Source organism: Zootoca vivipara, chromosome 7 (assembly GCF_965207765.1).
Source record: "Zootoca vivipara chromosome 7, rZooViv2.hap1.1, whole genome shotgun sequence".
Taxonomy (NCBI): domain Eukaryota; kingdom Metazoa; phylum Chordata; class Lepidosauria; order Squamata; family Lacertidae; genus Zootoca; species Zootoca vivipara.
This window is the reverse complement of record NC_142590.1, coordinates 48,037,931-48,057,882: the sequence shown is the minus strand read 5'-3', so window position 1 is coordinate 48,057,882 and position 19,952 is coordinate 48,037,931. Positions and strand designations below refer to the sequence as shown.

The 19,952-nt window shown below is 43.8% G+C and overlaps 1 protein-coding gene across 3 annotated transcripts in view; it reads right to left on the bottom strand.

Moving 5' to 3' along the window:
• GNAT2 (G protein subunit alpha transducin 2) overlaps positions 1–19,952 on the bottom strand; it is a 32,594-nt gene that overhangs the window by 9,198 nt on the left and 3,444 nt on the right. The window contains exons 1-3 of one of the 3 annotated variants that reach the window (XM_060276990.2): positions 9,673–9,875; positions 1,473–1,515; positions 17–158 (exon numbers count right to left, since the gene is read on the bottom strand). In XM_060276990.2, the coding sequence (XP_060132973.1) occupies positions 17–158; positions 1,473–1,515; positions 9,673–9,790 (303 nt within the window). In that variant the 5' untranslated portion in view covers positions 9,791–9,875. Of the gene's footprint in view, positions 1–16; positions 159–1,472; positions 1,516–1,618; positions 1,882–9,672; positions 9,876–19,952 lie in introns of those variants that run through there. The other 2 variants (XM_088674125.1, XM_088674124.1) reach the window with 2 other exon arrangements.

Sequence of the window (19,952 nt, the reverse complement as noted above, 5' to 3'; positions counted from 1 at the left end):
GCACAATGATACTGACCCCTCGGCTTGCATCCGCATAATCAATCCCCAGGGTGGTCATGGCTCTGATGATGGCCAAGATGGACTGCAGGATGTTGCCATAGATAACTGCTTTGAACTCCAAACATTCTTCTTCCGTGTAACCATCTTGATGGATAATCCTGGTAAGAAGGGGGGGGGGAGAGAGTCGCCATAGATGAAATAACCACTCTGGATCTTCTTGAGAAGTTCTACCCATTTTATAGAGATGCATAATAAATGGCATCTCTTTGCTTTGGGGGAAGAAACTTTTTTTAAAGGACCATAATCTAAGACATCACAGAATAAAACCTGCCCCAAACCACATTGGCTGAGATGACCATGTCTGGGTGAGGAGCACATTTTGCCCCGTGCCTGATAGTACTCCTAGGGCCAGCAGTTTTGACATTTTCCCAGAACAAGAAATGGTTCCCATTAATTGTGCAGCAAAAATGAGAAGACTGTCCCATTGAAAGGCCTTGAGTTTTATTTGTATGTTACTTGAATGTGAAGGCTGTAAGTCCTAGATACATGGACAGATACGTGTATGTATAAGGTCATTGTCTATAATGGACTTGTAGGGAAATGTTGCCAAGATGCCTCATGATATATAATTAGCTGCCCGTCCACTGAAGGCCTGTGTGTTAAATGATGGCCGTTAAATTTGTAGGTCACTTTTCTATTGTTGGAATTCATGAGTAGGGTGGGTGGGGGTGGGGTGGGTGTAGTCGCATTGGTTACTGCTGCAGTTTAAGGTGCTTCTTCCTGTATGGTTTGCACTTTTCATTCTGGTGTTAAATCCAAGTTCCCAGAAAGTTTTGAGCATCCCAGGGGAAACGCTGCTAAAGGAAGAGTAACAGAACTACATTCATCTTTTGCTGTTTGTTTGTCAGTTCATAAGCCACAGGGCTTAGAAACCCGTCATTATGGACTTCGCCAACAGCCTTTATTGTGGGCTTATTATTATGAGGGTTACTAAAACCATGTGCAGGGAAATTAATGTAGATTAGTCAATGAATCTGCTATAGCAGGAACTGGGGATCGCGTGCCCTCCAGATGTTTTGGACTACAACTCCCATTAGTCCCAGTCAGCATGGCCAATGGTCAGGGATGACGGGAGTTGTAGTCCAGCGACATCTAGAGGGCAATAGGTTCCCCATCTGTGTGCATATAGAAGCATCATTTCTTCCTTATCCTGCTTAAGATCAGTTTGTGAAGCAAGCAGTTATGCCATGTTGCCCTAGCTTGCTTTTAACTAAATGCTATTTTTATTTGTGTTTTAAGCCTTCCATAATCTCTTTAAGTTATTTGTCCCAGCTCAGTCCTGTTGCCAGCAACAGCCTCTAAATGTGCTACTCTGGGTTGGTGTGGGATAGCAACTCAGGAGGAAAGGGCTAAAGGACGCCCCTGCTGTTAGGGCTCTTGGTCCCCAGTCTAGAAGGCGATACAGTACTCACTTCATCTGTTTGACAATTGTACTCTTGCCTGACTCTCCAGCACCTGGAAGAAGTAAAAGGAAACAGATTAATGGCAGAATATGGGGAGAGATACACGTGCAGGTCACTTTGCAAAAAGACAGGGTCGTTTTGTCTTGGCACTTAACTCTTTTATATTTTCTTACTGGAATGTCTTTCCATTGCCAAGCTCCCCAGTTCAGATGTTAAGTCACCAGGCTTATGCAAATAAATGCCAGTGGCCTAGTCATATGGGTGACATAAGATCAGAGGGGACATGTGGCTTCGGGTTTGTGGAGGAACATCAGGGATCACCTCCTCCTCCTCCTCCTTTGATGCACACATGGATGGACTATTCGCGTGGACACTTAGTTGCTTGAGCAAGATAGCTGCACACCTTCTTAAGCAACACCTAGGGTAAATGATACGGCAGTATTGATACAGGAGCTTTAGAATCTGCAGATGGCATTAGACAGGTTAAATTGGCACGCTTCATTTGTGCTTATATCCAGCTGGCTTTCTGAAAGGCGGCGTTTTGCAATTTTGTGCACGTAATTCAGATTTTTAACTCGACATTTTGAAAGCGATGGATGGGATGTAAGGTGGGCGTGATGGTTGGGGGGGGGGAGAGGAAATTATACATTGTGGGGAACAGGAGCATAGGCTAGGAAACTCAACAGCCCAAAGAGCTTGAGACATGCTGCAGGAGGTGGTGTTGCTCCCTATTACCCTGCATCTTGGCAATACCACCCCCCCCCCATTCTTTGTGCAGTAACTGAGGTTCAACCCAGTGTTTAAGTCCATTCCCAGATATCTGGGAGGGCAAAGGATTGCTTAGTAATATGAGCAGGGTGGTGTGTGCATTGTTTGAAGTGTCTTTATATCCCAAAGTGGAGCCCTGGTCTATTAAAAGACATCCCACCCTGAATACTGAAGCATTCCTAATTCAAGTTGAAGACCTTTCTACAACTTTATTTATAACTGCAGTAAAGCCTGTTGCTGTTGGACCTGACTCCTTCATATATTATTTCTACATCAACCAATAATACGTACCAGTAATATTTTCTCTCTCCAGATGAAACTATTCTGAAAGACTGCTTTATCGATTGGGCCTAATCCACACATGCAGGAGAATGGTGTGGCAAACGGTTTCAGAAGAAATGGTGTTAGTCTTGCTTCCGTTCCCCCTCTCCTCCCTCTCCATCTTTCCTTCCTAGCATTACAGCGTAGCACAACAAAGTTTAAAATACAGTACTATCCTCCGTAGAATTCCTGTGCAGAGTTTCAACATGGTCTCAATTAAGATTCCACAGGTAGGGAGTATGAACAGAGGACAAGTCAGCTCGCATTTTTCTCTCCCTCCTAAACTTCAAAATATTTTAGAATATTTGCTAAGAAATAAGAATATACCTGTTTCAGTTTTCCTTCACTCCCTGACCTCCTCCATTTTCTTCCGCAGTTACAGTCTAATGTTCTAAGGTAGTAAGTTTTGTTGCTTCAGATTATAGGTGGGGATTCAATTTTTTAATGTTCTCCTGTCTTCCACTAGGGAATATACTCTTGGACACAGATACTTCAGACACTTTCCATGTTTATCTTGAGGCGTTTGTTTGTTTGTTTTAGAGAGAGAAGATGCCCTGTCTATTTGTGTCTTGCTGCAGTTATGCTGGGGTAGACATTTTTTTTCTTAAAAAAGAAAAAGAAAAACTTTTAAAATCTAAAATAGTTCGGATCTGAGCTACATTGTGTGCTTCTTGGAGTATCTACTAAAGATGCAGGTGTTAATGATGTTGTTGTTTTTTTAAAAGATCTTGTACAGATGAAGACACAGCCTTGCTAATAAAGTGTTAAATATGTTTCAGTTATTGCTGGAACAGAAAGCATTATGTGAGCCTCTCGGGGGATGCAGGTTAAAGGAACAGTGCAGTTGGAGGAGTCTGGTTCCCCCACCGCCACCCTTCCCCACCCCGTGCAACTACACCAGTCTCTATAAGCAGAAAGCCTTTGGTAATGCAGTATTCCTTGCAAAAGGGTATGGATTGTGCCATTTCCAGGATGTCGTGCAAGAAAGCAAAAGAGGAAATGCTGTGAGTGTTGCTATGGCATGCATTAAGAATAAAGAGGCAAAGTAATTACTAAGGAAGTAACCAAGGGAATGGATTTGGATAGAGGCCAAATCATTCTGCTGTGCCTCCCCATGCTGGGCTTTTCTCATATAGCAGATCCTTCTGTATCCACCCTTTTAATTATTGTTATTATTTTATTTATTTATTTATTTATTTATTTCAGTATTGATTATATTTATATACCGCCCTATACCCACAGGTCTCAGGGCAGTTCACGGAATAAAATCACAATATAAAAACACAAAATGCATAATCAAAATAAAAACAAGAACAACCCAATACCCCCCCCCCCCGCAAATAATCAGAGAGGGAAAATAGAATTTTAAAAGCACACACACAATATTTGTAATATAACATATAAAAATAAGCACCCATCAGGTATCATCAAGGAGTAGATTAAAAGTTCAATTTAACTGCCTTTCAAATCAAAACATTTTAGCCATTGCCCCCCCCCCAATTGCAACCATTCATAGAAGCTCTTTGACCCAGTGGAGCCTGGATGTAATAATATTTTGGCTAGCTGCTTTAGTATTTTGATTTTTCATTTCAGAAATGCCTCAGGTTTCCTCCCAGTATTGTGCATGAACTGTTTAGGGGATAAAACTTCAGTCTAATAAGGATTTGTGGTCTTGGTGGTAGCAGTGTACATGGTTCCTATTCTTTAGATGGCAAAGTGGCCTGGCAGGAAGATTCTTTCTTATCCTCACCTGGCTATTCTTGGTTATTTCTCACTTATCTCTCCCTTTTTGTCCATCTCTCTCCCCCCCCCTCTCTCTCTCACACACACACGGAGAGAGAAAGCTAGTACTGTATGCCAAATGCACTCAATAAATTGATTGTATGACAGTCATGGGAGCTCTTGGATTCTGCTTGTGAAATCACTAGTGGTAAGAAACACAACTCCATCCCAGGGTGTCATTTCAGATTCCAAAATCGAGTAGTGGTGGAATTATATCTAACTCAAGGAGAAGGTAGATCCCCCTACAGATGATATGAGCCCATAGTCAAATTGTGGTTCCTCACAGGCTGGCATTCAGCCTTAAGCTCAAGAGATGAGGCAATCTCAGTCTCTCTTTCTCTGTCTTTCTCTCTCTCCCCTAAACATTTCTATTACTGTCTGTTAACCCAGCACAAGTAGAAGGTTAAATACTATACTGAAGCCAACAATGAGTAGGTCAACTAAGCCCACCCTTTGAAATTACTAGGTAGGCCAGGCTTATGCTGAATATCACCCCTGGCACGTGTGTAGGAGTAATTCACAGCATGGTTCAAATGTTTCCTCCTGGATCTGGTTCCCAAAATATCTGCACAGTAAATGGGGGTTCTCCCACGGAATATGTGGCCTGGAATCATGGAGGGACACCGTCCCCACTGCTACTCCTCAACTGGCACACCTAGTTCTATATTTTATTTGCAGGTTCAGCACTTCACTGGTGTGCCTATTAGGCTAACCCCGGTCAGCAAACCAGAGTACAGATATCCCCCTTCAGCAATGGAGGCTGGTCTAATAGGGTGAATGGGGAATAGCCCCACCCACCTCAGTCTGCCCCAGAAGCCAGCCCCTACCTGTCTGTCTTGTTCAGTGCAACCAATCAGGCCATGGCTCTGCCTGTCATTGGCTCTGGCTCCCACCTACTGTTGGCATATCTGCCTTTTGCCCTGCCAGTCCTAATGAGGATCAGCTACGATTGCCCTCTGGGCAAGGCCACCACCTCTTCTCTTACATGGGAGCTGATGTTGCATGGGAGCTAGCATTACTGCCATACTGAAATAAGGATGCAGGAATTTGTCAGCTGGACATTACTACCACTAGGGCCAAATCAGAATCTGCATTGGAGTTCCTCTCCCTTCTGTACTAGAACTAGAACTATAACACACAAAAATCAGTCCTTTGAGAGAGTTGTCTAGATCACTTTTTCATTTAAGGGAAGTATGTGGCTTTTGCTAAGCAGGGCACAATTGTGAACCACATTCCTATACCTCCTTTCCTGTGAATAAACCCCATTGAAATCAATAGGATTTACTTCTGCATAGGTTTACACTATAAATGCCCCTCTCCACTTTTGTATCAGCCTACCTCCACCTACAGGCATTCTAATTCTAGTGACGGCCAACAGCCCTAAGTTGAGACAACCTGGAACCAATGTGGGCTATTTTTAAAAAGGCAACAATATAGTCCCAATTATATTTTAAAATTTGCTTAGTTACAGAGGCCTTCTCACCGCTGCAAAGGAGATTTATAATAGTAACTTCCACTGGGACTGATTCATATTTTACCTCACATCAGTAGATATTTGTGTTTTAGATGTGCTGGCTTAGAAGTGTGTGTTCTTTAGGTGCTCACTTTTTCAGGAGTAGGGAAGCTTTTTCAGCCGGAGGGCAGCATTGCCTTATGGGCAGCCCTCAGGGGTGGGTGGAGCCAGAGGCCAAAGTGGGTGGGGCAACAGATCAGATGCTTGACACAGTAGTCAAGAGGTTGCTACAGATACACACCTCTACCTCCATCCTGGCAATCAGGTACTATCATACTTCAGGGACACAAAAGCATGAGGAAGGGGGCAGAGAAAAGCTGGAAAGGAGGTGTGGGCATGATGGGAATTCCAAGGGCCAGATAAAGGGCCTGAAGTTCCCCACCCCTGCTCTACTTCTCAGCAGTTATCTTCTTCGCTTGCCCTTCAGTCTTCTTCAGCAGCCACAGTAGGTTTCCTCATCTCATCACCTTAAGCTGCTTATTCCAAAACAGGAAGCTGCTTAGAATTAGGGCTTAATCACCCTGATCCTAACCTCCCTGCTGTCACCTGAAGGAACCCATGTTGCACACAGGCAGGCAAGTACAGGCTATCTGCACATTTGATATATGCTACTTCAGCTATTTGATCTGTGCTGTTCTTTTTTTCCCCCTCTTGTGGAAGGCTTATTGCAGGAAGCCATTCTGTTGGAGCAAGCACATGGGATCCTGCTTCCTTCCCACGCAGAAGGAGTTTCCATGCAACCCACTGCTCCTAATAGCAGTGGTTTCTAATTTCTCAAACTTTGACTTGGCTGAGCTAAAAGGCGGGAGTGGCAACATCTTTTCCTGCTGCATGTAGAATGCCAGAGGCGCTTTTATCTTGATCTTTGAATTCTCAGGGGCTGGGTGGGTGAACAGGCTTTCTGGCCTTGGTGTGACATCTGTGTTCATATATCCTCTAGGCTTTTGTGTCTGGAGAACCCTGTACTTTTCAGACCACTATTGTATGAGCTGGCACAAGGCGTTCCCTTTCCTTTCCCCAGTAATAAACTGTGCACCGCTGTTTGTTTCTGCATCTCAACTGCACCTATGGTCACCCACTACGGGACTCCGAAAATTCACTGAGCTCATACAACTTTACAAGATGTCCAGCTACTTCCTTTAACCATGAGCTTTCTTGTCTCAAACTTCCTTTGTGCCACGTCCTGTAAAATCTCCATTGGTCACTTTCTTCCCACTAGATTAGTTCATGGCAGAAATGGACATCTGGTAGCCCACAGGTTCCCCATCCCTGGGTTATGGAAACAGCTCACAGCTATGAGCCACATGGGCAGGGCATCATTCAGATGAGTTTATATGTGCGGCAATCAGGAGCTTGGGAAGATGTACACTCATAAGAGCACTGCACACCCTCCTTATACTTGGAAAGTCATCAGCCATAAAAACCACGGATAAGAATATAAGAGCCCTGATGGATTATACCAAAGAGCTAACTGAGTTTGGTATCCTGCTTCCCACAGCAGCCATGCAGATGCCTATGGTAAGCCAACAGAAGAAGTTACAGGTAGGTAGCCGTGTTGGTCTGCCATAGTCAAAACAAAATAAAAAAATTCCTTCTAGTAGCACCTTAGAGGCCAACTAAGTTTGTCATTGGTATGAGCTTTCGTGTGGCACACGTATCTGAAGAAGTGTGCATGCACACGAAAGATCACACCAATGACAAACTTAGTTGGTCTCTAAGATGCTACTGGGAGGAATTTCTTTATTTTGTTTTGACAACAGAAGAAGGTGAGGGCAATATCCCAGTTCTGCTGTGGCTCCCCAGCAATTGCTATTCAGATGGCCTGCTGCTTTCGATCCTGTAGGTAGTATGCAGCCATCTGGATGAGCAACCATTGATTGCCTTATCTTTCATGAACTTACCTAATTCTCTTCCAAAGCTGTCCAGGTTGGTTGCTATCACCACATCTTGTGCTGTACTAGCAAATACCGCAGTTTATGTGGTGTGCAAAATACTTCCTTCAATCTGTCCTGTATCTCTTGACATTCAATGTCACTCTCGTATTATGAGAGAAGGTGCAAAACCTTTCCTCTATCCATTTTCTCCACACAATGCATAATTTTATACTCCCATACTTGTCTCCCCTCCACCTCGCGCACCAAACTAAATAATTGCCAGTCCATGACAATAACCAGCTTTGAGGGGCACATGAAGCATCACAGAAGGTGTCTGGAGATATCAAGCGGGAATGTTCAGCATTGCATGGAATTACAACTTCGGGGGGGAGGGGGACCGACCCACTCTTGCCTCTCAGTAAAGCTGTCTAGAATGAAAGTCAATCTGTTTTGATGCTGGTCTCCTTTCATGTTTAGTGACAAGAGGTTCAGGGGATTGGCACCGAAACTACATAGGGACAAACCTCCATTGCTGGTCTGAACACCAACCCCAAAGCACAAAGGGTACCTGGAATCAACCAATACTCTTTCAGCAAAAGGATAATACCCAAGTCAACATCAATATAAACAGACAGAATGCTTTCTATAGCTATTATCAAGTAAAGGCCGGATTTTGTAACATGAATCCATTTCCAAGTCCTATAAGAAAGCAAACCTAGATTGACACCAGTGCCTTTCCTTCAGCACCACAGACGCAAGGATCTGAAAAGCCTTTGCTGTTCAGTCAAAGAAAACTTGACTGCATATAACTATCACATTATAATCTCATCTCTTGAGCCTCACAACTGTCCTTATGGGCTGGTGATGAAAATAAGGTTAGGATGGCTTAAAGGGCAAGTTCAGGACGTATTATTTTGGCAGAGCCAATTGAGAATACCTAATGTCCTTTGGATAGGGTGTTCATATATCCTCCTTTGAGAGGATAGGGACCTGTGTCAGGCTCCATTCCTCTTCTTTTCCAAAAGGCCTTGAAAAGGCTGACAGATCAATTTGCCGCCACTTCTTGGGAAGGGAGATTGAATGCAAGAGACATGGTTTTGCACATTCAAAAATAACATGGGCCATAGCTTTCCTTGTTCTCCTCCAGCCATTGACTCTCCTTGGAAACACTTAATCTCTTCTGACAACTGTAGTGCCCGAGACTGCTTTGCTGGAGAGGGGTGTTTGTGTGACATCTTGTTCTAGCCAACGGGATGAAAGATCTTGAGTTCCGGCTGATCGGCCGACTTAGGAGGTCACCAAGCTAATGAGGAACCACCTGGCGCTACTTAGGAAAACGTATTTTCTATTTTTATTTTTATTTTAATTCAGTTCCTTGGTGTGTGCTGAAACAAGCTATTTCTCTGCCATATCTCAATGTCCTTGGCTATTTGGGCAGTAGTGATCTGTTGCTTGGCAGCAACGTCAACCATAGTTTTTGTCATCTTCTGGGAAAAGCCTAATTTGGAAAATGGCACACCAGAGGGTGGCTGCCTTCATCCCATGTGCGTCATGGTTAAATCAGAACTGAAAGGCACTTTCCCATTTTTATTAGTTTTACCAACAGCACCCTACTGAGATGAAACACTTTCCTCTCCCATCCACAGCTGTTGGTACAGAATAGCTATGTTTTCCCTTTGGAATTCTCCATTCAGAAACGTGTGATAGTATAGGACAGGCATCCCCAAACTGTGGCCCTCCAGATGTTTTGGCCTACAACTCCCATGATCCCTAGCTAACAAGACCAGTGGTCGGGGAAGATGGGAATTGTAGTCCAAAACATCTGGAGGGCTGAAGTTTGGGGATGCCTGGTATAGGAAGCCCTGAAGAGAGCTGCCTTCTCATTTTGCTTGCCAGTGGTGTGTTCCCCTTGCAGCCCACCCCCTTGCAGACCTCATTACAGCACACCTACCGAGCAGTAGCAGCTTGACTGTCTTTGCCTCTTTATCTGCATCCTCCTGTAGCTTCTTTTCCAGTTCTTTGGACCTCTTGGCAAGTTCCTTATCCTCTGCACTTGCTCCACTCCCCATCTCACCGTCTCCTTCTTCCTCTCCTTCCTCCTCCTCCTCCTCCTCCTCCTCCGTTGGTTCCTGAAGCCCCTCTAGCTCTTCTGTTTCTTCCAGCTCTTCAGATTGGTTGACTCACCCTTTTTCGGGTGGAGGAGACGAGAAAGACCAAAATAAAAGGATCTTATGCGGAATCCTCCAGGGTGATGAAGAAGGTTATTCCACAGAGCTGCCTTAGCTCCGCAGCTGCAAGCGGCAAGGCAGCTGGTCCAAGACTGCTAAGAAGGTAGCATCAGAGGTCTTCGCCTTGCTCTGTGCTCTTTTCCCCTCCCCCCCTGCTAAGTCTTCGTGGGTAACCCAATTTTGTTTCGGTGGATTTGAGGGCTTTTTTATCTTACCACGTGACCTGGGAAATCCAATTATAAAAGCCCAAGATGGCAAAGATTAATGACTGGCAAAGCAGAACATTGAACCCAAGCTGTGGCGCCGTGTGGCGCCGTGAGGGGAAGACGCTTATGCAACACGAGAATGTAACATAGCAGCTCCCCCTGTGAGAAGAGGCTATGAAGACGTTTGGGGATTTTTAGTTTAGAAAAATAGGTGAGTGGGAAGCAGGCGACAGGAAGGATAGAGGTGTATAAAGTGGTACTTGGTGCAGAGAAAATGGATGGGGTGAGCATTCCTCTCTCTCTTATAATGCTGGAACCTGAGGCCATCCAATTAAGCTGGGGAGATTCAGGACAGATAAAAGGATATAATTAAAACTATGGAGTTTGCGCCTCCCCCCCCCCAAGGTGTAAGGATGACCACCAACTTTAATGGGATAAGACATGAAAAATAAGGCTATCAATGGCTGTGGGTCATGATAGCTCTGTATTCTACTTTCAGTATTGGAGGTGTATGTTTCTCAAGAGCAGCTATTCCACTCCTGCTGCTTCTGAGCTTCCTTTTCACATCTGGTTGGCCACTGTGTGAAGCAGAATGTCTGCCTTCGATGGGTCTTTGTTCTGATCGAACAAATCTACTCTTACGATTGGATGTTAACAGCCCTCTCTACCTACATACTAGGCAAGGATCCCTAGTTCTCAAAGGAGGTCTCATAGTCAGCTCCTCCCCTTGGAGGCCTATTGGGGGATTAATAAACTAATAGTTATTATTCATTCAATTTATATTCCCAATGCTCAGAGCTGATCATCACCGTCAGTTTATTTGTATGCCATTTTCTCACAAAATTGTGCCCAAAGTGGTTCATAACACATCGGGTGGACAAGTATAGCCATTCTCTCCCTCCCTCCCGCTCTCTCTCCCCCTCTCTCTCTAACACTAACCAATAATTACAAAAAAAAATCAATCCACACAAGTTTGTATAAAATAATACAAATGAACTAACCTAATTTAACAGCTTAAAACTAACCAGAAAATTTAAAAAGTAGTACAGTGGTACCTCGGTTTACAACCACAATTGGTTCCAGAAGTCTGTACTTAACCTGAAGCATACCTGAAGCGAACTTTCCCATTGAAAGTAATGGAAAGTGGATTAATCTGTTCCAGACGGGTCCGTGGAGTACTCAGCCTGAAGCGTACCTAACCCGAAGTATGAGTGTAATTGGTTCTGGAAGTCTGTACTTAAACTGAAGCGTACTTAACCTGAAACGAACTTTCCCATTCAAAGTAATGGAAAGTGAAGTAATCTGTTCCAGATGGGTCCGCGGTGTTTGTAAACAGAGGCGGTTGTAAACCGAGGAATGACTGTACAGTATACAAAACACCCACACACACCAGATGGATCTTTCCCCAATAGTTTGGACCCAATCTGATGGGGAAGGTGGCTTAAGAATTTGTTGAGGCCCAAATGTACAAGCTAGTCTCATTTTGGCAGCCACAACCCAGTATAAACTTAATAACATTTATCCCCAACAGGTGCCGCCTAGGGACTGACCATGGAGATGGCATCGCTGAAATGCATGTGTAATTAGATGCAGCTATTTCTGTTCCTCTACTGCTCTTCTCCCCCACACAGTCAGGAAGAGTACAGAATTCTGGCACTAGTATTCTCTCGCTCACCAAGGAACAACATCTGCAAGGAATGCTTTGACGCTTTTCACGTGAGCTGGCCCATAGGCCTGGCTTTGCCATCATCAGAGATGGTGAAAATGTGAGATGACACACACAGTGGCACAAAGGCCAAAATAGATGTGCTGCTCAGCAGATTAGGGGAAGATGGTGGGCTTCTGGGTTTTGTTTGCTTTTCTGTTTGCATAGAGGAAAGGAAACGAACAGTCGTCTCAGTCCTAGAAGCAAGCATCAGCCATTGAAATGGGGTAGGGTATATCCCTTGTGCACAGTTGTGTTTCTGGGCATTAGGGCTGGGATAAACAAAGAACAAAATGCACTCCTCTCTTTCCTTTTTCCTCTGCGGTCCTGGCTCTTCTGGGGAATAAGATAATTCACCGAGGTGGGGAACAAGTGAGTTTAATCCTTAAGTGCTGGCAAGCAGAATTGCGCCCGCTAATCATGCTTCTCTCCATCCTGCTACTTAAGCTCTTTAAACTGCTGGCTTTGCTTACAAAATCCTCCCCCCTCCTGCAGCAGACTCCTACATCTTGGGAGGTTTGCAGTTCTAGAAGGATCAGGAGGTCTCTGTGCTCTCTCTCTCTCTGCTGGGGTGATGCCTGTTGGAAGAGGCCGCCTTAATGCACCCAGCAGCTTCTGATAACCCCACTGACCGGTTTTCTCTCCGGCCACTTTCCCCACAGCCCTATACTCCTGCCCCCCTTCTGTTACATACCCTCCTAACATTTCTTAGATGAAAATAGGGACATTCTGTCGTACGTCAGGAAGCCTCATTCTCACTGAACACATTGTCTGTCTGTCTGTCTGTCTGTCTGTCTGTCTGTCTGTCTGTCATTCATTCATTGAATCTTATTTTCAATTAATTGGATGCATGCCCTGGAAGATGATTTGGCTGAGCACTTACAAATGCATTGCTGATGTCCATTTATTTTATAGAACCTTTGTGCTAATGGAGTCTGGGTATATGGTGCCAATTGACTAGTACGGTATAATTGAATACTAGCAGCCTCATACCCAGCATTACTCAGGAATTCTAAGAAACCAAAAGGTCTTTGCAGTTTGGAAATCAGTACTTAAAATCCACGCAGTGTTGAAAGGTTCATGCTGCCATCTCGATTCAAAACACCATCCAATTGTATCCAGGGTATCAATTGTTGTTGTTGTTGTTGTTGTTGTTGTTACTATCCAAAGACATACAAAAGTCTGTTCCTTGATCTCAGGTCAGGAATAATTGTGCAAAATCTGGTTACACTATCTTAAGAAGTGCACAGCAAACAAATAACTTTCTAAAATACTGTAGATAGATAATAAAACATTTGCTTTGAGTCATTTGATCTTAAGTAGTTATAGGAAGAAGGGCATGTGTATAAGATAAACAAAAATACGATCTGCCTGGTAGTGTAGGCTAGGGAATGGAGCCGCATGAGCCATAAGCTTTAGGATTACTATACAGTATTGGAAAAAGTAAGGGATTTGTTCCACATTAAGCCAGGCTCCCCCAACCTGGTGCCCTCCATATGTTTTCGGCTGCAAATCACAGAGCATGCTGCCTGGGACTGATGGGAGTTATAGTCCAAAATAGATGGGTGCCCATCTGCATCTAAAGGCATATTGCGTTGCTTCAGCAACACACAGATCTTCCTTTCTGGATCAGGAAAAAGATAGTAATATGCTGTGTATCCCATCTGGGCCACTAATTGTTATGTTTACCTAGCCCACAATTAGAGTCTGGAGTTAAATGTTCATAGAAACATAGATTCGGAAGGGATCCCGAGGGTCATGTTTGATATTTTATTATGTTTTATACATTCTGTAAGCCACCCAGAGTGGCTGGGGAAACCCAGCCAGATGGGCTGGGTAGTAGTAGTAGTAGTAATCATCATCATCATCATCATCATCTAGTCCAGGCATCCCCAAACTTCAGCCCTCCAGATGTTTTGGACTACAATTCCCATCATCCCTGACCACTGTTCCTGTTAGCTAGGGATCATGGGAGTTGTAGGCCAAAACATCTGGAGGGCCGAAGTTTGGGGGTGCTTGATCTAGTCTAACCTTCTGCAATGCAGGAATCTCAACTAAAGCATCTACTGTATTACAGATAGCCATCCAACCTCTGTTTGGTTTTTTTATTTCTTTGGAGGCTCTGCAAAGAAAATCCTAGCCATTTTTTTGGCTGAGGTGGGGGGGGGGAGAAGGGGAAATAGCAGCACCACTCTTGGTGCAGGTATGTTTTCCCTCCATCCTTTAGTTTAGCAGATACTGCATTGCCATTGGATAGAGAGGGAGTAATGGAGACCGCTATATAGTCGGGGCACAGTTTGATGAAACTGAAAAAGCGTTAGGCTTCTGCATAAGATTTAGGTCACATCCACATGAGTTGTATCCAATGCTGGTCCTACTCAGAGTATATCCGTTGAAATTAATGGACCTGAGTTAGTTAGGTCCATTGATTTCAATGGGTCTCCTCTGAGTAGGACCAGCATTGGATATACTTGAATACATTTGAAGCACTATTATGCTGCATTAACAGGCCTGGTCTCCCTCAAAGATTAATGAAAGTTATAGTTTGTTAAGGGTGCTGAGAGTTGTTACCGCAGGAAACCCCCTCATAAAGCTGCAATTTCCAGAATTCTTTGAAAGAAGCCATGCCTGTTAGTGCTCAGAATGTATGGCATGCACAGGAAAATCTGGTATCCAGAGGCTGCAGCAACTTTTACTTGGGCCAGAATTCTTTGTAGCCCAGACAAATTCTCTTCCCATAAGTCTTATCATTTTGCTCATTTAAGAACTGCAGCTGCTGCTTTTTAAAGGGCTAAAACTATTCATAGGCTATTATATCAGTTTTCCCCAGGTTTCAGATTAGCGTGTTCCCAGTACCAAGTGCTAGTGGAAGATAAGATCTGATTTCAGATATTACTTCAACTGTGGGCCCGCTAGGTAGCCTTGCACATATGAGGATCTGCCAGCCTCAATTTCTGTATCTTTTAAAAATGGGAACGGTGATCCCATCTTCTGAGTTGCTGTGGAGAACAATGCGGCAATATGACCTCCTCTGAATCTGAGAGATGGGGTGGGTTGTAAATCTGCACACACACTATGGCTTTACAGCACTTTCAAACCACCTCCCCCCCCCTCAAAAGAATTCTGTGCACCGTAGAAATGGTCCCTGGGAATTGTAACATTATGAGGGGTAAACTACAGTGCCCAGAATTCTTTGAGGGGCGAAATACCCTTTGAATGTGGCAAACGAAAATGATGGACTATGCAGAATTGGCAAAGTTGACCTGTGGGATCCAAAACCAGGGAGAGACAAAGTTCCAGAGGGAATGGAGTAAATTTATTGACTATATAGAGAAGAACTGTAGAAGTTTAAAGAAACTTGCGGGACTGAAATAAATCCTACGAAGTGAACTTATTCATGTTTGTATAAAAAGGAACTGCGAGATGAGAGTGAGAAATGAAGCCAAATGACGGGAGGAAGGGAAGTCACAGCTCGGCAGAGCGAAAAGAACTGAGATGGGTGAATTTAAGATGAATTGTAATTAGTTTTCTCTTTTTTTGTTTATTTGGAAAATTTAATAAAAAATTATTTAAAAGAAAAAGAAAAAAAAGTGTTTTCTTTCTTTCATCAACAAACAATTTGATGGAAAGACAGTGTGGGTGGTGATCAGGGGCATAACTGTTTGTGACCTTGGACAGGTCATGTTGCCTCCTCTGCTGAAAAAAGGGAGATGACCTTTTTTTTGTTTTGTTTTTGCAGAACCCTTTTCCTTACTACAAACGCAAAAACAATAGATCAGAGGTTGGTAAATGTTGCCAGGTGAGGGGTGGAGAACAGCTTGGCTGGGAAACCAGGGGTACAGAATGATGTGCTCCACTCTAGGCCTGTTTTGTGACCTAGCAATGGCTCAGTCCCCAGCTTTTCCTCCCAGCTGTGGATTATTCTACAGTTTCATTATAGCTCCTGTATATTCCAGTCACCGTTCAGTTATTGTTATTACCTGCTCCCCTGGTTTTGCTGTAGAGTGATCTGTCACACATGTTGGTGAGCATGTGGAATTCCCTTTGGTCGGAGCTGGCGTTCTAAAAATACTCTGTTCTCGGTCCAAGGATTAAAGTGATTTCACAAAGCAATTGCCTGAAGCAGGTTTCTAATCCTGACACTGAAATTTGTTTGTCTTAATTTATGGACCTCGCTTAGCCTCCTGTGATTTCTGTGAGGGGCGGAGACCGAAATAGGTGAGGGGAAAACAACTAGCAGCAGTAAACAAACGAAGGCCGATGGAGCACTAGAGTGGAGTTGTGTGGTTGTGAAGCCTCCTAAATATGTGGATGAAAAATAAAAATAAATATTCTAACTCTGAAGGAGGAGGAGGAGGAGTTTGGATTCGAACTATAATAATAGTGATGATGATGATGATGATACTTTATTATTTATACCCCGCCCATCTGGCTGGGTTTCCCTCTGCGCGGCTCCCAACATCATCATCATCATCAAGCGATAAAACATCAAACATTAAAACAGCTTCCCTAAACAGGGTTGCTTTCATATGTCTTCTAAAGGTCAAATAGTTGTTTATTTCCTTGACATCTGATGGGAGGGCGTTCCACAGGGTGGGCACCACCACCGAGAAGGCCCTCTGCCTGGTTCCCTGTAACCTCATGTCTCGCAGTGACGGAACTGGCAGAAGGCCCTCAGTGCTGGATCTCAGTGTCCGGGCAGAACAATGGGGGTAGAGGTATCCTTCAGGTATACTGGACCGATGCCATTTAGGGCTTTAAAGAGCAGCACCAACACTTTGAATTGTGCTCGAAAATGTACTGGGAGCCAATGTAAGTCTTTCAGGACCGGTGTTATGTGGTCTCGGCAGCCACTCCCAGTCACCAGTCTAGCTGCTGCATTCTGGATTAGTTGGTAGTTTCCAGATCACCTTCAAAGGTATCCCCACGTAGAGCGCATTAGAACTGCCTTTGGAAACGTAAGCTAATAACCAGCATTTGTTAGAAAATATTCAGTTTTGGGTTCAAGCTCTGTACCAAGAGTCCTCTATTTTGAAGGGCACCCTCTATTTGAAGGTGTCCCAAGTCTGGTTTAAAGAGAAGGAATGAAAAGGGAGACCAGAAGTTGTCCATCAACAGTTAGCATCTCCTGGTCATCAGACTAAACAGGCACAGCGTGTCTTCCCCACTATGACAAGAAGTATTGTATTTATATTTGTTGTTGTTTAGCCGTTTAGTCATGTCCGACTCTTCGTGACTCCATGGACCATAGCACGCCAGGCACTCCTGTCTTCCACTGCCTCCCGCAGTTTGGTCAAACTCATGTTCGTAGCTTCGAGAACACTGTCCAACCATTTCGTCCTCTGTCCTCCCCTTCTCCTAGTGCCCTCAATCTTTCCCAACATCAGGGTCTTTTCCAGGGAGTCTTCTATTCTCATGAGGTGGCCAAAGTATTGTAGCCTCAGCTTCAGGATCTGTCCTTCAAGTGAGCACTCAGGGCTGATTCCCTTAAGAATGGATAGGTTTGATCTTCTAAAACAACAGTTCTCCTCATATTCCAGCCCCCCCCCCATATCCTCCTCTTTAGGAGATTGGGAATCCTTTCCTCCATCCCTCTCCAAAGCATCCTTTTCTAGAGGATTATTTGCCAATCCCTATGCTTCCATGCAAACACGCAGCCACACGGTGCCCCTTCCTGTGTTTTCGCATGGCAGCTCTGCCCAGGGGTGCCAACTTGAATAAAATATTTATCGATTACAAGACACAGCGCACACACACACACACCATTTGATTGATTACATAATTGATTACAAGACATGGCACATAAGTCTAGGTCCATGAGTAGTGGATGTGTGCGTTGTAAGATTTTATCACTCTACAAATGCCAGTTAATCACGTCTTCCTAGGTAGATGCTTCAAGGAAATACCCTCTAGCCCCGACTGGTGGTTAACCTTATGCAAGAGAACCTAGGAATTGCTAGCTATCTGCCGGGATGAGTCTGTATTCCTCATTTTCCAAGGAAAGGTAGGGTGGATAAAGTTGAAAGATGCAGAAGCAGGAAATGAACAAACATGTTCTTTCTTTATAGCAGCCAAAGTTTTAATTGCACAGAACTTTTGAAAGGCAGAAGCCCCAGCAATGAAGGACAGGAAGATATTGGAAGTAGCTGTAGATCAAACTAGCAAAGCTAATTTACTGGATTTTTAAAAGGTGGTAGAATCAAGGAGGTTTTGAGACAAATTATTTTGAAAATATAAAAATGATTATAAGGGCAATATAGGTTGAGAGAATTTTTAACTGGACAAAATAAATAAGCACCTAAGAACTGATATTATATTTGTGGATGTAAAATGTGATGGACAGTACTTAAAAGCTACTTGACAGAAATGTCTTGTCCTGTACATGAAATTGAGAATGTGAGCATATTGAAAATGTATGGCGCTGGTAATATTTTGAATTTATATTGAAATCAATGAAAACATAAAAGGTGGCAACCCGCCAAAGAAGCATTTGAGCTCTTGGCTGATCTGGTTTGCTGACCAGGACAGGGTTAACCCTCCCCCTCTCATTTGAAGGCAAGCAGAACTGGTTGCACCTGTGATGCAACCCAGCAGATCTTTTGCAACCTCCTGACCATGAAACTAATGCTAAATTAATTTTCCTTTAGCTTTGTACCTTACTGTCCAGATCTGATAAGATTGCTGGAGCCAATCAGAAGCAGTGTTGAGAACAACATTCTGAACAATAGGATCTTCATTAGAACAGAGAAAGTGTGCTAGTGCCTTTTAAGTTCACCTGTAGCTTGAAAAACAGAAAGATTTGTGCTTCCCCTATCTGACATGCTCTCTTGAGGACTATGAGTCCCGATGTTCTTAAGTGCATAAGGAGGAGGGTGGGATAAAGCACAATAATAACAGGAAACGTTTATTACAGTGAGAGAACCAGTGCTGGTTGTAGGAGTTAAAGGGTACCATTTAAAAAAAAACAGATATTCATTTTATAGAGATTTATTTTTATTTATTAAATTTCTATACCACCCTTCATCCGAGGATCACAGGGAGGTTTACAAAATAAAAAGACATAACAAGAAAAAACAATACCCCACCCACACTTTAAAAGGCCATAGATTGTTTAATTAGCCAAAGACCTGGAAGAAGATGAATATTTTTGCCTGGCATCTAAACATTAAAACATAGGTTTAGATATAAATATATTGGGTTGGATTCAACACTAGCAGAAGCCAGCACTAGCAGAGTCAGCATAACAACTCCTGCTAGTATAATGGGACTCCTCTTCTTCCTCTCCTCCCCCCACCCCTGTGCCCTCACCAAACCTACTTGGGTCAGGAGAACCCCCAAAATGACAAGCAGGGGAGGAGGGAGCTCATTCCATCTGGCAAACATAAATGCTTGGGCTGACAGAACAACTGCTTTAACATGGTGCTGAATTCCACCGGCACATTTCCAGATTAGTGCCAAAATACATGTGTACATAGGTCCTAGTTCACACATGTACATGGGACAAGAGTGGTTAAGCCATCCACAGCAGTTCTGTATACCACAGAGGTGGGAAAGCTTTTTGCTTCTGATGGGCCAGATATTTATCTACCCCTACTCAGCAGACCTACTCTTATGGGTGGGTTGCCCCACGAACCTGTTAAAGTTGGCGCTTGGGAGTGAAGGGGGCAGGGGGTAAAGACACTGCCCAAGCAGGATTGTGTCCTGTTCTTTCTGCACTGGAATCTCTACCTTCCCCTCACCGAATGTTGGGTTTGACATCAGGTGTAGAACAGGTAGGTGTGGTTTCAGGAAAAGGGCATGGATGGGGCCAAATGGGGACTCTTAGTGGGCCAAGTCTGACCCACAGGCCAGAGGTACCTCACCATGTGTAAACCTGCATGGGAAATATCCTTTGGGATGACATTTTTCTGGCCTTTTAAACTAAAAAATAACCTTCAAAGCAAACTGGTCTATTTATGTTTGCAGCTATGTTGGTCTATTAGAGAGTTTTAAAAAAATAGGAAAGTAGGGCACATTAACTTGCTTAGACCAATCAAAAGATTATAAAATAGTCAGGAAGCTCTGTAGGACTCTTTCTTAGGTTGGATTTTTA